The sequence below is a fragment of the Elephas maximus genome, chromosome 19 (assembly GCF_024166365.1).
Source record: "Elephas maximus indicus isolate mEleMax1 chromosome 19, mEleMax1 primary haplotype, whole genome shotgun sequence".
Classification (NCBI taxonomy): domain Eukaryota; kingdom Metazoa; phylum Chordata; class Mammalia; order Proboscidea; family Elephantidae; genus Elephas; species Elephas maximus.
Window position 1 is genome coordinate 57,379,742 of NC_064837.1, and position 15,081 is coordinate 57,394,822.

At 42.4% G+C, this 15,081-nt stretch overlaps 1 protein-coding gene across 1 annotated transcript in view; it reads right to left on the bottom strand.

Annotated features, from left to right (window-relative positions):
• PRKCA (protein kinase C alpha) overlaps positions 1-15,081 on the bottom strand; it is a 483,515-nt gene that overhangs the window by 285,326 nt on the left and 183,108 nt on the right. The window contains exon 3 of the mRNA XM_049861275.1: positions 3,900-3,982. Within this exon, the coding sequence (XP_049717232.1) occupies positions 3,900-3,982 (83 nt within the window). The remainder of the gene's footprint in view (positions 1-3,899; positions 3,983-15,081) is intronic.

Genomic DNA, 15,081 nt, shown 5'->3' on the forward strand with positions numbered 1-15,081 from the left:
TTTCCGTCTCTCCCACTCAACCTGTTGGTGGTCCTCGGAGTGCTCTCCTGGGCCTTCTTCCCTTTTCCTCTCACTCTACAGACTCTCTCTAGGCAGGATGATGCACTCTCAAGGCTTGAAAAGTACACAGAAATCATTACCCTCAGGCCACCTCACTTCTGACCTCCGACAATATGTATTCAACCTTCGTCTTAATATTGGGACATCTCAAATCCAACATGTTCGTGTTTTTTTGTTTTATTTACGTGATGGATTACACTGATAGCTTTTCTAATGTTGAACTATCCCTGCATACCTGGTATGAATCCCACTTGGTCATGGTGAATTACTTTTTTTGATATGTTGTTGAATTCTACTGGCTAGAATGTTGAAGATTTTTGTGTCTATGTTCACGAGGGATATTGGCCTTTAATTTCCTTTTTTTTGTGGTGTCTTTATATGGTGTTGATATCAGGGGTATGCTGGCTTCATAGCATGAGTTTGGGAGTATTCCACCCTTTTCTATGCTCTGAAATACCATTAGTAGTAATGGAGTTAACTCTTCTCTGGAAGTTTGGTAGAATTCTCCAGTAAAACCGTCAGGGCCAGGGCATTTTTTTTGTTGTCAAACCCAACATGTTCAAAGTGAAACTCTTGCTGTGCCCCATGCCACCTCTCCCAAGTATGGTCCCCCTCAGAATCCCCATGGCCTTAAAGCACCTCCATCCAGTCACCTGGAAGTTAATCTCAATGTCCCCATCTCCCTGATCGCACGATGACCAACAACTGTCGATCTAACTGCTAATGTATCTCGAGTGAGTTCACTTTGCTCAACCCCACTGCCTCCACCTACTCCCAGCTCCCAACATCTTGCCCTGGAGAGTAGGGGGCCTTTTGTGCTGGGTGTTCAGCCTTTGATCTTTCCCCATCTCTACCCCACGTCTGCCCACTCCCACCCAGTCAGTTTTCTACAAGGAACCAGAGTAACCTTTATAAAATGCAAATGGATCACCCCACTTGTAGTTTGAACCCTTTTCCTGGATTCTATCTTAGGATCTTGTTCAAAATCCTTAACCAGACATCTGAGGCCCAAACTTCTCAGTTTCTCTTATGAACTCAACTCTTTCCCCCATCCAGGCTTTCATACCTGCTCTTCTCTTTGTCTGAAACAGTCTCCCCGGGCTCCTTACTTCTGCCTGCCTGTTTCCCACTCCCTCTGGAAGTTCAGTTGAAATGCCTATCCACCGGTCCTTCCCAATCTAAAGTGGGTTCCTTAAGTAAGCCCACTCAGACCCACTCTGTGTACTTCCTCTCTACTGCTCTTATCAAAACTGTAATTACGTATTTGTTTATTTTTTCATGTTTTATACCTTCCCCTAGCAGAATATCTGAGGACAAGGAGTCCACCTCTGTGTTTGTTGTATCCTAGGTTCCAGCATGGAGCTTCGCCCATAAAAAACAACAAAAGAAAAAAAAAGTTGCGGTTGAGTTGACTCTGACTTATGGTGACCCATGTGTGTCAGAGGAGAACTGTGCTCCGTAGTTTTCAACGGTTGATTTTTCGGAAGTAGATCATCAGGCCTTTTTCCCGAGGCACTTCTGAGTGGATATGAACCTCCAGCCTTGTGGTTAGTAGCTGACTGCTTAACTATTTGTGCCACCCATCCAAAAAACTCGTTGCTGTCGAATGGATTCTGACTCATAGTGACTCTGTAAGACAGAGCAGAACTGCCCCATAGGATTTCCAAGGAGTGGCTGATGGATTCGAACTGCTGGCCTTTTGGTTAGCAGTCATAGTTTTTAATCACTGTGTAACCAGGGCTCCCTGTGACCCATAAGAGGTACTTAATAAGATTATTTAACTGAAAGAATGAAGAAGTAGAAGGAAGAAAAAGGAAAAGGAAGGGAGAAGGGGGTCTGGTAAAAACTGTTCACATTCCCTCAGCCTGCCCACATCTCCTCCCAGTGCTTGATGGGGCAGAAATAGGAGGAGAACGAGAAGGGAAGGGAAGAAAGATAAAACAGAAGGATGAAGACAGAAATAATGAGTGAGGAGGCAAAAGGACCATCTGTGATGTTTCAGGTCAACTTTAAATGAAAAGTAATTGGACTTGAGCCTTTCAGAAAAGTTGATGCTCTAACATTTCATTTATGTCCAAAATGCCCACAAAAGGAGACAATTTTCCACCACCCCCCCCAAAAAAAAGTGAAATATGGAAAGTGGGGGCGGTGATAACACTAATTTTGTATGCACTCAGGCAAGGCACTCAACATACATGGACTTTGGCTTCCTGGTCCCGGAAATCAAGGACACAAAACAAGACGATCTCTGAGGCTCCCTCTGGCTTCCACATATGCAAGTCTTTGCAGGACCAGTGGTGGCTCAGAGTCATGGCACCCACTTAACATTGCCTCTGCCTCTGCCACATCTGACCAAAACGAGGCAGGTCCCCATCCACTGAGGGTCTAATGGCAAATCCCATCATTACACCAAAAAAACAAAAAAAGCACAGTTGTCATAAAGTTAATTCTGGCTCACGGCCACCCCATGTGTGTCAGATAGAGCTGTGTTCCACAGGGATTTCAATGGCTATGACCTTTTGGCAGTAGATCACCAGGCCTTTCTTCCGAGGTACCTCTGGGTAGACTTGAACCTCCAACCTTTCTTTCAGTAGCTGAGCACTTAACTGTTTGTCCCACCCAGGGACTCCTAAGTTCCTTCATTACATGTGTCTAAAACAAATCCCTCAGAGGCCACTGTGAATACACCATCTTCTAAGAAGGGAATAATTAGCCCCGCCAGCACTGAGCAAAGGAGCCCTGGTGGTGCAGTGGTTAAGCATTCGGCTGCTAACCAAAAAGTCAGCAGTTCTCACCAGCCACTATGCAGGAGAAAAACGTGGCAGTCTGCTTTTGTAAAGATTTACAGCCTTGGTGAAACCCTATGGGGCAGAGTTCCATTCTGTCCTATAAAAAATAGGGTCGCTATAAGTTGGAATCAGCTAGATGGCAGTAGGTGTTTTTTGGCTGTTGTTGCTGGGCACTGAGAAAGTCACTTCAAAATCAAAGTTCCCTGATGAGGATCTGATGCTCAAAGCAGGAATCCCTTGAAGTGCACAGCTTAAATACGTGACTGAAGTTCTCTGGTAAAAGCAATTCAGAATAGGAATGTCTACTTTTCCAGGCTTCCTCTCTCCCATCCAAATGTTTTCAGTTCAAGTATTACTCCTCAGACAGCAAACAGGTTGTTTCTTTCCACTCAATGCACTGAAGATATCCGTATTTCCCATGACTTCTGACTCCCACTCTCCTTTGCTGGTCCCACTTTTCAGTAAACAAGTGATGCAACAGAGCCACTCCATAAAGAGAGGCAGAATTTAAAAAAACAAATGAACTAAATTATGTGTTCACACATGGACAGCTTCAGAGATCATCTTCAGAGAAACAGATGTTAAATTATTTCAATCAACAGTAGCATTTACAATGCATAATGAAAAGGCAGCAAGACTCTCAAAGCAAACTAGGAGAAGTTTGTTACATCAGCCAGAAGCAATGACAGTCCTATTAGGTAATAAATCATCAGAAAGAAACTGAAGTCTGATTTATGTTCAGTAAAATTCGTCAACATTTTCAGAAAAGAATTACATTGTGGTTGTGAGCTAAATGTGGTCGATTTAGTCTATGTAGCCATGGTAGACCAGCACAAAATGACAAGAAATTCACTTCTGGTCTCTAAGAAGTCCTGCCAGGACTCAAAAAGACTATAAATCTGTTGATAAGTTCAAGTCAAAGTTATATCAGACTAATCAAGGAGTCTTCACATTAACAGTATGTGACAATACAACAGTTGTACAGATATTAAGAAAATTAAGGATTGAGAACCCTCATTAACATCAAATCATGGTTTCCATGCTACTTACGTCAGTGTCAGGTCCCTTATCGGCACCCGGGCAAGAAAAAGTAACAAACTCATGGCACCTCTTGTGAACCACAAAACAGCAAACTGGTGGAGAGAAAAGAAAACCAAGATTAGAATAAAAAAAAAAAAGATTAGAATAGTATAGATTTAATACACAAGCTTTACTTCCCAAAAGGGCTACTTGCTGTTAGAAGTCAATTTAATTTCACTACAGACAGAATCTTATAAACAGCAATCAGAAGGCATTTCATTTGAGACTCAGCAACATTTCGTATTGACTGGACTCATAGATAACAGAATCACAGAACACCAGTGCTGATAGGGGCCAAGGAGTCCTTAACTACAGTTCCTCCCGCTCTCTAAAGGCAAGGGAGGGGAAGGCTGAAGACTGAGAGACACTTCTCCAAGGCATGAGTGAGGAATCAAAATGTAAAGTTCTTTGCACTGTCCTAAAAGGAGCCCTGGTAGCACAGTGGCTAAGCACTGGGCTGCTAATCAAAAAGTCGGTGGTTCAAATCCAAGAGCCGCTCTGTGGGAGAAAGATGTGGCAGTCTGCTTCCATAAAGATTAACAGCCTTGGAAACCTTATGGGGCAGTTCTACTCTGTCCTGCAAGGTCGCTATGAGTTGGAATCTAATCGGCGACAATAGGTTTGTACTGTCCTATACCATCACAAGGAAACCCTGGTGGCATAGTGGTTAAAAGTTAAGGCTGCTAACTAAAAGGCTGGCAGTTTGAATTCACCAGGCGCTCCTTGGAAACTCTGTGGGGCAGTTCTACTTTGTCCTATAGGGTCGCTATTAGTTGGAATTGGCTTGACGGCAACGGGTTTTGGTTTATAACACGACACACACACACGTTATACTTTGTGGATGAAATAAAATATATATATGATAAATATATGAAATAAATATTGCATATTATAAATAATATACAAGCATTCCTAGATATACATTGCAGGGCTTCCTCAGCAGAATTCCTAGCTTAAGGAACTCATTAAAACATCAACCCAGTCTATAGAAAATAGCCCCCTGCCATGAAAAAAGCTGGGGAATATCCCAACACCTTCTTGTATCTACTTTCTTGCTACAGATGCTAGTACCAGTTGGGGGAGGCCATCCAAACTGAGCAAAATCCAATACACAGCAAATATTTTCCAAACTCAACATGGTTTTGATAAATAACCCTGAAGATGACCAATGAAAGAACTTAATCGTTAACTCCAGAAATTAATAAGTAGTATCTTAAAAAGATTGTTATGGATAGTATAATGCGGAAGCTACAAAAATAAATAAATAAATGACTTATTTCTCCCTTGAAAACATACAGTTGGAGAGCCTTGCAAGAGAAGGAAAAGCGGGAAGGGTGCTCCAAAGGGCATAATCTACTACTTTACTGTTCTTTGTTGAGGCTAAAAACAATATACCCTCAGAAACACTGGGTAAGTCTTTATTGCAATAGGAAAGGATAGAATTTTCCCAATGCATGACTCAGGTGCTATTATCTTCTCCCTTGGGAATAGATAACTCCCATGATAACTCCTTACACACTTGTCAGTAGATGAAGACTGAACAAACAATGGCAGGTTTGCTGAGAGACAAGACCCCAAGAGGAGATGAGCCAAGCACTGAGAGAATTGTTGGAGGACCTTGAACAGCCAGGAAGAAATTCAGAGTATTTTTTGATAGTGTTGGAAGCCACAAAGGGATGACATGAACAAAAAGCGGTGCTTTAGAAAGGTAAATGAGGGTGATAAAACCAAACCAAACTCATTGCCATCGAGTAGATTCCGACTCATGGCGACCCTATAGGACAGAGTAGAACTACCCCATAGGATTTCCAAGGAGTGGCTGGTGGATTTGAACGGCTGACCTTTTGATTAGCAGCTGAGCTCTTAACCACTGTGCCACCAGGGCTCCAAATAAGGGTGATAGGAAGGATGCAATGGACTAGATCTGGGGCCATAAGGCCCAGTTAGAAGTTTCTTGTGTCATGCCTATGAAAGTAATTGCCCACCATTATTCAGGTTTAACGGCATCTAGCAACACCATTCAGGTTGCTAATAAATAGAAAGTAATAGAGACCAGGGCCATTGCAGTAAAAGAGCTGATGGGACTTGCCAACTGACCACAGATACCATTTCTTGAGCATCCTATTATGTGTCAGGCACTCTGCTGAGCCCTTTCACATGCATAATCTAACGGAGCCTCATATTAACACTATTTAAAATGCACTACTTAATCTATGGATGGGGAAATACTGGACAGATCCCCCATACATCTAGCATGTAGTTAGCACAAAATGAGTATCTTGGATGGGAGAGAGGAAGGAAGGCAGGGAGGACAGACGAGTGGATAGATGGATGAACCGACAGATGGATGAGGGACTTGCCTAAAGTCACACGCCTACTATGTGGCGGAGACAGGATTCACAATAAAGGCTTGTTTGACTCCACAGCCTTCCTTAACTTCCACTGTATCACAGCCACTGACAGGGTTATCAGGAGTGGAACGATACTAGAGCTAATGCTAAGAATGCACAGGAGTGACAGGAGGGTGGGTATACGACAAAAATGTGTATGTGTGCATGTTTGTCTATCTATTTGTATATGTTTTTATATATATCTACACTTCTACCTGAAACCCTGGCGGCATAGCGGTTAAGAGCTACAGCTGCTAACCAAAAGGTCAGCAGTTCGAATCTAACAGTTCCAACTCCCTGGAAACCCTGAGGGGCAGTTCTACTCTGTCCTATAGGGTCGCTATGGGTCAGAATCGATTCAATGGCAGCAGGTTTGGTTTGGTTTGGTTTTGGTTTATACTTATGCCTGTAGGGCAGTGGTGGTTCAGTGCCAGAATTCCTGTCTTCCACGGGGGAGACCCAAGTTCAATTCCCAGCCGATGCACCTCATGTGTAGTCACCACTTATTTGTCAGTGGAGGCTTGCACGTTGCTATGATGCTGAACAGGTTTCAGTGGAGCTTCCAGACTAAAATGAACTAGGAAGAAAGGTCTGGTAATCTACTTCCAAAAATCAGCCAATGAAAGCCCTATGGGTCACAATGGTCCGATCTATAACCAACCGTGGGGACGGTACAGGATCGGGAGCATTTCATTCCACTGTGCATGGGGTCACCATGAGGCAGGAGCTGGCTGATTCAACAGCAGCTAACAACAACATACTTAAACCTATGCCTATGCCTATCTGCCTAGCTAGCCAGCTCAGAGGATGAGGGTGTGGCTATGCCACGTTAGACAGCAGGGAAGCAGGATCACAGATGATTAACTGTCTTTGTTATAAACGGCTTTCCTTTCAGGTGGTCATAATATGAGGTCACAGTAAAGATATATTTTTTCAAAAAGAAAACACAGGCTTGGCATTGAGCAGGCAGAGAGCTGGGCATATGGAGGAACCATCCGTAAAACCAAACTCACTGCCATCGAGTCGATTCTGACTCATAGTGACCCTATAGGACAGAGCAGAACTGCTCCACAGAGTTTCCAAGGAGCGCCTAGTAGATTTGAACTGCCGACCTTCTGGTTAGCAGCCGTAGCTCTTAAGCAGGGTTTCCAACCATCCACAGAGAGGTGGTAATTAAAGATCTCCTAAAGTGAGCATCCCTTTAGAAGCAAAGATGCCCTGAATATGGGCTTCTCATGGGCTGCCCGCCACACATAACACACCTGCCACACTTGACCATTGTGCATGAGTCGGGGCAGGAGGAGGTGAGTGGGAAGCGACAGAAGAAAGAGCCTGCTAGCATCCTGGGCAGCCCTGAGACACTGCAAAGCGCAGTGCTGAGCTCTGTCAAGCCCTTTGGGGAGTGCCCTTTTCTCTGGGTTTCTGCTAAAAGTATCTTGATTGCAAATCTCTCTAAGGATAGATAATAGAAGCAGCCCTGAAATGGCACCAATTAATCTGATCTGCTCGCTCTCCCCAGGCACAAAGTCATCTTCCAGTTGCTGGAATTAGAAAGATAAACTGCTAAGGCAAAGAGGCATAGGAACATTATTTCCTCATCACAGTTTGTTATGGATATGGTGTTTTGAGAGGAAAATAAGCATTGATTCCCTACTTAATCTTTCTAATATTCAGGTCTTCCATCTTTCTTAAAAAAAAAAAAAAAAAAAAAAAAATCTCTGCATTGTGGTGAAAGCTGTTAAAAAAAAGTACCAAATTCCTATAAAAGTATAGTTTGTCTCTTTGCATCCATCCTTTGTATCCCCATTTACCAGTGCTTTGAACTGGTTCTAAAAGGCTCAGTCGTGGTCGATGGAAACAAGGGCAGCAAAGCTGTTGCATAGCAACCAAACCTCTCATCCTTCAAATTTTGACCCGGGTGGGAAACAGGCAGCAGTGCCCCCCTCAAAGATGGCAGCTGATGGCGCCGCTTTGAGACTGTGTTGCTCACCACAGTCCTGCCAACAATCCCATCTCCTGCGTCAGGCTCCTGAAAATTTCAGCTCTATCAACTGAAAGGTTCGGAAGCCTACTGTGGGAGATGGAGTTATTGACAGGGCTATGGAGAGTGACACACATTCAAAGCAGTTTTGCTGGGCACCATCTTTGAGTGAGGCACCACTACCTGTTTCCTAAAAACTCGAGTCAAAATCCTAAGGATGAGAAATTAGGTTGCTATGTAACGCGTATGCTGTCCTTGTTTCCACTGGCCATGACTGAACTATTTCCAACTGATTCAAAGCCGTGCCATTTATCAATGCAATTATATGCCTTCAACAGAAAGTATTTCTATTGTATATCTCAAAATATCTTTTACATGAAATTTTACCCTAAGAAAGAGCAGGACCTCACTACACAGTATAATTTGCAGAGGCAGCAAAAACTCCAACTCATGTGACCCCGTGTGTGTCAGGGTAGAACTGTGCTCCATAGGGTTGACTGCCAAGGGCTTTCTCCAAGGCACCTGTGGGTGGACTAGAACCTTCAACCTTTCAGTTTGCTGCCAAGCATGTTAACCTTATGTACTACCCAGAGAAACCCTACCTACCCCAAAATTACCTCTTCCAACCTGCCTTAGCAGCCCCCTCTCCCCCTACCTCATGTGAAAGCCTCATTTCTAAAAGTGACTGGATTCACCCAAGAGCGGTTAGAGGGAAGGGTCATGTGTTTCCAGAGAATCATTCACAGATGTGAGGTATTTGACGGATGAGGACCCTGTAGTCATGTTCAAAGGTCCAAGATTCAGAACGGATGATCTCCAAAAGCAGAAAAAATAGAATGTGCCCATGCCTGGGTGACCCAGACTAAGGAGAGAAAACTCAGCTCTCCCCACCCCCAGGGAAAGGAGTTTGGAGGTTGGCTCACTCCATCTGGATACAGCATTCACCTGGAAAAGGCTGGCCCAGAAAACCAGGCAATGGACAGAGATTCCAAAGTCCCTGATAGCTGGCCCTGATCTTCGGTTTTAAGTTCCAACTCAATTGGATAATGCGTATTCTATAAGACAATATAATGCAAGCATTTCAGAAGTTGTGCTAGTGTAGTTAAAGAGAAAAAGACTGGTTTACTAAAACAAGAGAATGTATTGGGTTTACCTAGAGATCCACAGTACAGACTTTTCTTGGGATTAGGGGCTATTTTTTTCCCCCTTCTTTGGAATTCTCTAAAGAGGTCTTCTTCTCACCATGTTATGTTAATCAATGAAAACGGGAGGGGTTGGGGGGAGGGAAACAAGGTGGTTCCTGTCACACAGTAAGGAGCCCTGGGGGTGCAGTGTTTAAGCGTTTGGCTGCTAACCAAAAGGTCAGTGGTTGAACCCACCAGTCACTCCAAGGGAGAAAGTCTGCTTCCAGGAGCAGTTCTACTCTGTCCTATAGGGTCACTATGAGTTGGAATCAGTGAATGGCAACAGGTTTGGTTTAGTATGGTTTGTCACATAGTACGTTTTCCATAAATATTTGCCTGACTTTGGCAGGAAGGAAGGCAGCTTTAAAAACAATGTTTCTCAGTTGGAAGAAGTGGACACATATGCCATGGCCAGTTCCTGCTGGTCCATGGTTTGTCCTGGGGCTAGACCCTGGACCCTTAAAGGATTTTGTGCTTAAGCAAGCATAGGCTGCCCAGTGAGGACTCTGATATGAGGCCCCAAAGGTTCAAAGACTTTGGGTCACCCCTGCAAGAGGTTTTCAAATATAAAGCTATCCTGCAGCTTAAAATCACAAAGTAAATCTTCAATTATTTTCTAAGCATAAAATCGTTTTTCCCTAATCCTCTATGTGATAGGCTTATGCTGTCCAACAGTAATGGATGACAAATGAAATGTACAAATCACACTAAACAAATGATGAGGGGACCAGGGGGCGGGGAGGCAAAGCTTGATGAAGACCACAGTCTTGGCCAAACAACAATTCTTAACATTACCTCACTTTAAAATTGAGAACGGTCAGTCTACTAAAGCTCATCATTCGGTAATCTCACTTATCACGAAAGTAAGGTAGCTAAACGGAAATTAAGCAGAACTTTATCCATCTGTCAAAAGTGTGTTTCAGAGACAGAACAAAAAACAGTCTCCTATGTTTGGCTCATCCTTGAGTGGTGCAAACAGTTAACAGGTTCAGGGGCTAACCCAAAGGCTGGCAGTTTGAGTCCACCCAGAAGAAAAGCCTGTCTACGTCTGAAAAATCAGCCACTGAAAACCCTACAGAGCACAGTTCTACTCTGACACACATGGGGTCGCCATAAGTTGGAATCGACTCGATGGCAACTGGTTTATATTTGGCTCAGGAATTTTTTTTTTTTAAAGAGATCATAAAGGGCAGGCTGAAAGCCAAATACTCAGTGTGAGAGAAACAAACACCTCTTCTAATGCTGCTCCGCACCAGGCGTTTGATAAGAACTAATTTAACTGTAAGTGTCTTGGCCCATTTAGACATATGGGGAGAGGGGGCTGAGAGTGCTTTCTTTCTCTGTTAAAAAGTCATCATCACGCAGATGACTCAGGGCTCTTGATACTTGACATGTTTCCTAGTGTGATCATGGCCACATGGCAAATCCAAAGACATTCTTCATACTCCATTCACACTTATGGCTTCACTAAAACAGAGAACAATTAGCTGATGCTACAGGCGAGTCAGCTGCCGCAGTATCAATGCAAATTCCTCCTTAGGGATATCACCAACATCACACACACACAAACAGGAAGTGCTGCAGCAGTTCTGGCTTGAGAGAAAATGTGAGTTAAAAGTAATTGACCAACCTGGAGCAATGTTTAGGAAATTATAAGTAGCAACCAAGGGAGTGCTAGGGATTGAATTGTGCCACCAATCAAAAAAAAAAAAAAATTTTTTTGTTGAAATCCTAACCCCTATACCTGTGAACGTAATCCTATTTGGAAATAGGGTTTTCTTTATTATGTTAATGAGATCACACTCCAGTAGGGTGGCTTCTAAATCTAATCACTTTTGAGTTATAAAAATAACAGATTAGACACAGAAATGCATGAGATACACACACACACACAGAGGAGGACAGATACCATGTGAGGATTGCCAAGGAACGAAGGAACACCTGGGGCTACCAGTGAGGAAGGAATCAACACAGCTGAGACTCTGATTTGGCTCTTCAGCCTCCAGAACTGTGAGGAAACAAATGTCTGTTCATTAAAGCCACCCACTTGGGGCATTTCTGTTACAGCGACACTAGGAGGCCAAGACAAGGAGTCATAGGCAGGAAGACGCTTAGCCTTGTAGTCCTGTCTCTGTGAATTTCTGGAAGAGGCTTAGCCTTGTAGTCCTGCCTTTGTGAATTTCTTGTGATTATCTGTGTTCGCAGTTAAGTTAGCTATAAAACCCAGAAAGAGTATTTGCTTCCATCCCATAAAATTCTAAATAAAATCAATGCCAGATAGAGAGTGGGACGTAGAAAAATTCAAGTTTGGGAGCAAAGGACTTACATGACCCGGGAGGATTAGCTTTATACTCCTCTAACGCTCCCATCTCACGCATGCTCAATAAATGCCAATAACGAGGGCCTTCCTTTTTTTTTTCCACACTGCAGACTTGGCTCTCCTCCCAAATCGTTAAGACACTGTCATTTAGTCTACACGTAAAATGGGATCACCTGTATTTACACTTGACACAGATTGCCATGCTCAGTGAGGTAAAAAAATATATATATATTATTAGGTATAATTTCCCATTTCTTTAAAAAAGATAATTTCCTTCCCTTTCACCATTAAGTCAGTATCATTTCAAATTCAGGTCACAGTCAAGTAAAACACAAAGTTTGCATAAAAATTCCCTATAAGCCAAAATTAATGGGGGTAAAGCTATTATGTAGTAAATCCCGAATTTAAGAAAGAAACTACTAAATTTATACTCAGACTTTGTTTGGAACAGAAGATTGGTAGCTGAGCTTCCTCAAGAGTTCCTTTTTTTAAATACATAAATGGTTGCCATCACATGAGATGGTTTTAATTAAATTTTGCTTAGCTGGAAGGGATTAATGAAAGGTAACGTCACATCAGAATACAATGCAATGAAAATCTCTAAAGGAAGTGAACCGCTTTCAGCTTTGTAGAGAAAGTAGTGAAAAATTGAGCTTATATTATATTTGCATGTTAAAAGAAAATTATCGGTTTCAGATTTGTAACAATGAAAACAGTCTTCCCCTGGGATACATGTTAAGGTTGTATGAAAACAAATCAAATCAATGTGCTTTATCACATATTACAAGGTATGCCATTCTTCAGCGCACACACCAATTCTGCCTCTATGCATGTGTGCACATTCTCCCAATAAACTCTTTTTAAAAACCCCAGTATTTCCATTTCTGATCAGATCCCCCCTCCCCTGGGAGAAACATCTTGAACTCTTGCTTCAACTTTCTTTTCTCTAATGTCACCAAGTCCTACTGATTATTCCTTTTACTTATTTATTTTTAAATTCTTCCCTGGTTGGATTTGAGATATTTTGAAGAAAAAGCTGAGAGAGTAAATGTGGGTTAAGAGAGAAGGGGGAGAAAAGATGACTCAGGTTATTGACCTGAGCAACTGTACAAACTGTTACTCACTGCAACCAAGAAGGGAGCCTTAAGATGAAGCTGATGCATAGAAGACAAAGGAGAGACATGGAAAGAAACCAGATCTTGGGGATAACACGGCTGGGGTCTTACTTTCCCTGACCCCTGGATCCAGGTTTCAGTCATGTGAACCATGCAATACTCTTTTAAAATTTCATTTTCTTCCTATACACCCAGATATAATTTAATACATGTGAATACCCAAGATCATATCATACCCACTCCTTTATTGTTTATGCCAGTTTGAGTTTTCCATACCTGCAATGGAGAGAATCCTAAGTGATAAATGTTGAATTGGCATGTTGTGGGAAATGAATGGAGAAGACCCGAGGGCAGGTAAAAATTTGTCTTAGAGACTTTCAGCCTAAATAAACTCTTCACAGGAATTATGCAAGCTGAAGGAAGAAAAACTGTTCTTTGTGCTGGTCTAAAGAGAAGCTTCAGTATTAAACAAGTTGAGTACAATGTGCAGGTGGGTCACCCAGGTAGACAAGTCAGGGAAGCAGGTGAGACACTAAGACAGCTAGGAATTGTAGACCACGTTTCAAAAGGCATCTACATGGTTGACAGTGGGAGCCACGATGGTGAATGAAAATCCAAGGAGCCTGGGGGGTTTCCTGGGAACATTCACATTTTCTGGTTGATGGTGGAAAGACGGTGGTCCTAGAGTTGGGATGAGAATCAGATGGAGGAGGCTGAGCAAAGAAAGAATTTCAAGAATAGGGCAGACACCAGTGTTGAAGACTGCTCCAAAGGCAAGGAGAAAAAACGAGGGTCGGTGATGGGATTTAATGATTACTGGCCCATTATGGGGAGCTCCGGTGGCATGGTGGTTAAGAGCTTAGCTGCTAACCAAAAGGCTGGCAGTTCTAATCCACCAGCCGCTTCTTAGAAACCCTATGGGGCAGTTCCACTGTGTCCTATAGGATTGTTATGAGTTGGAATCGACTCAACACCAACAGGTTTGATTTGGTGTTTGGCCCATTATGGACCAGAAGCCACAAACTTGGAAGAATGTTAATAATGGCAGCAACACACATGCCAACAGGTAAGTGCAAAACAGAATCTTCCTTCTTTTACTTATTTGAATTTATTCCCATATCCTTCAACATAAAATTGAAGAGACTCTTCTGATACCAACTATGAATATACATTAATAAAATCTTAATACCTTAAGTAACTGCCTTTAAATGGCTTTTTTATGGGATAAGAAAATCCCTTAAAGATAAGTCTATGACAAGTCACACAAACTTGTTTGAAGGGAGGTCTAAAGGCTTGCTTTTTAACTCTGATCCAGCGGTGTTTTCGTACTGATTTCAAAATCATCTGAAGAATCCAACTTTCCTTTGAAGTTCATAAAGGCACAAAGCTTTCATAGTTTTGCAATACCGGCTCCATATCTGAACACCTACAACCCAGTCTGAACTTCAGGCTTCTTCATTTTGGCCCTAAAAAAAATTAACATACCGTCTACAAAAGGGTTTATCAAGCCCAGTATCTGCAATATTTTAAATTCCCTTATTTTTTAAATCTGGAATTACTTAAACTGGAGTTTGCGAGAGAGTGACAAGGAGTTCAAGGAGGGTGAATTGAGTTCAAGAACTTTAACTTGGCCTTCTCTTCCTCTTTCAGTGTAAAGCCTTACTGCAGTGGAAAGAAGAAGTTACATTACTGCAATGCAACTCGTGTCCAACGGAGTAAGGTCTACCTACACCACGGACCTCGAGATTGTACTCTCTTCTCCAAGAAAATGTATACCACTTTAAGTTTCAGTAGTAAGAAAGAAAGTATAACATGCTATTTTTATTTGTCTCTTTAAAAATTATACAAGTGAAATAAGATCGCTGCAATTTGTTTAAACGTATTTCAGCAAGAAAAAATGTGGAGAGAGGATAAAAGAAGATTGGTAAAAGCTGATGATTATTTAATTGAACCTAAACTGCCGATATGAAAAAGAATTTAAAAAACAAACCCACTGCAGTCAAGTCAATTTCAACTCATAGTGACCCTACCGGACAGAGCAGAACTGCCCCATAGAGTTTTCCCGGGCTGTAACCTTTACAAAAGCAGGTTGCCATATTTTTCTCCCGTGGAGTGGCTGGTGGGTTCAAACCACCGACCTTTCAGTTAGCAGCCGAGCACTT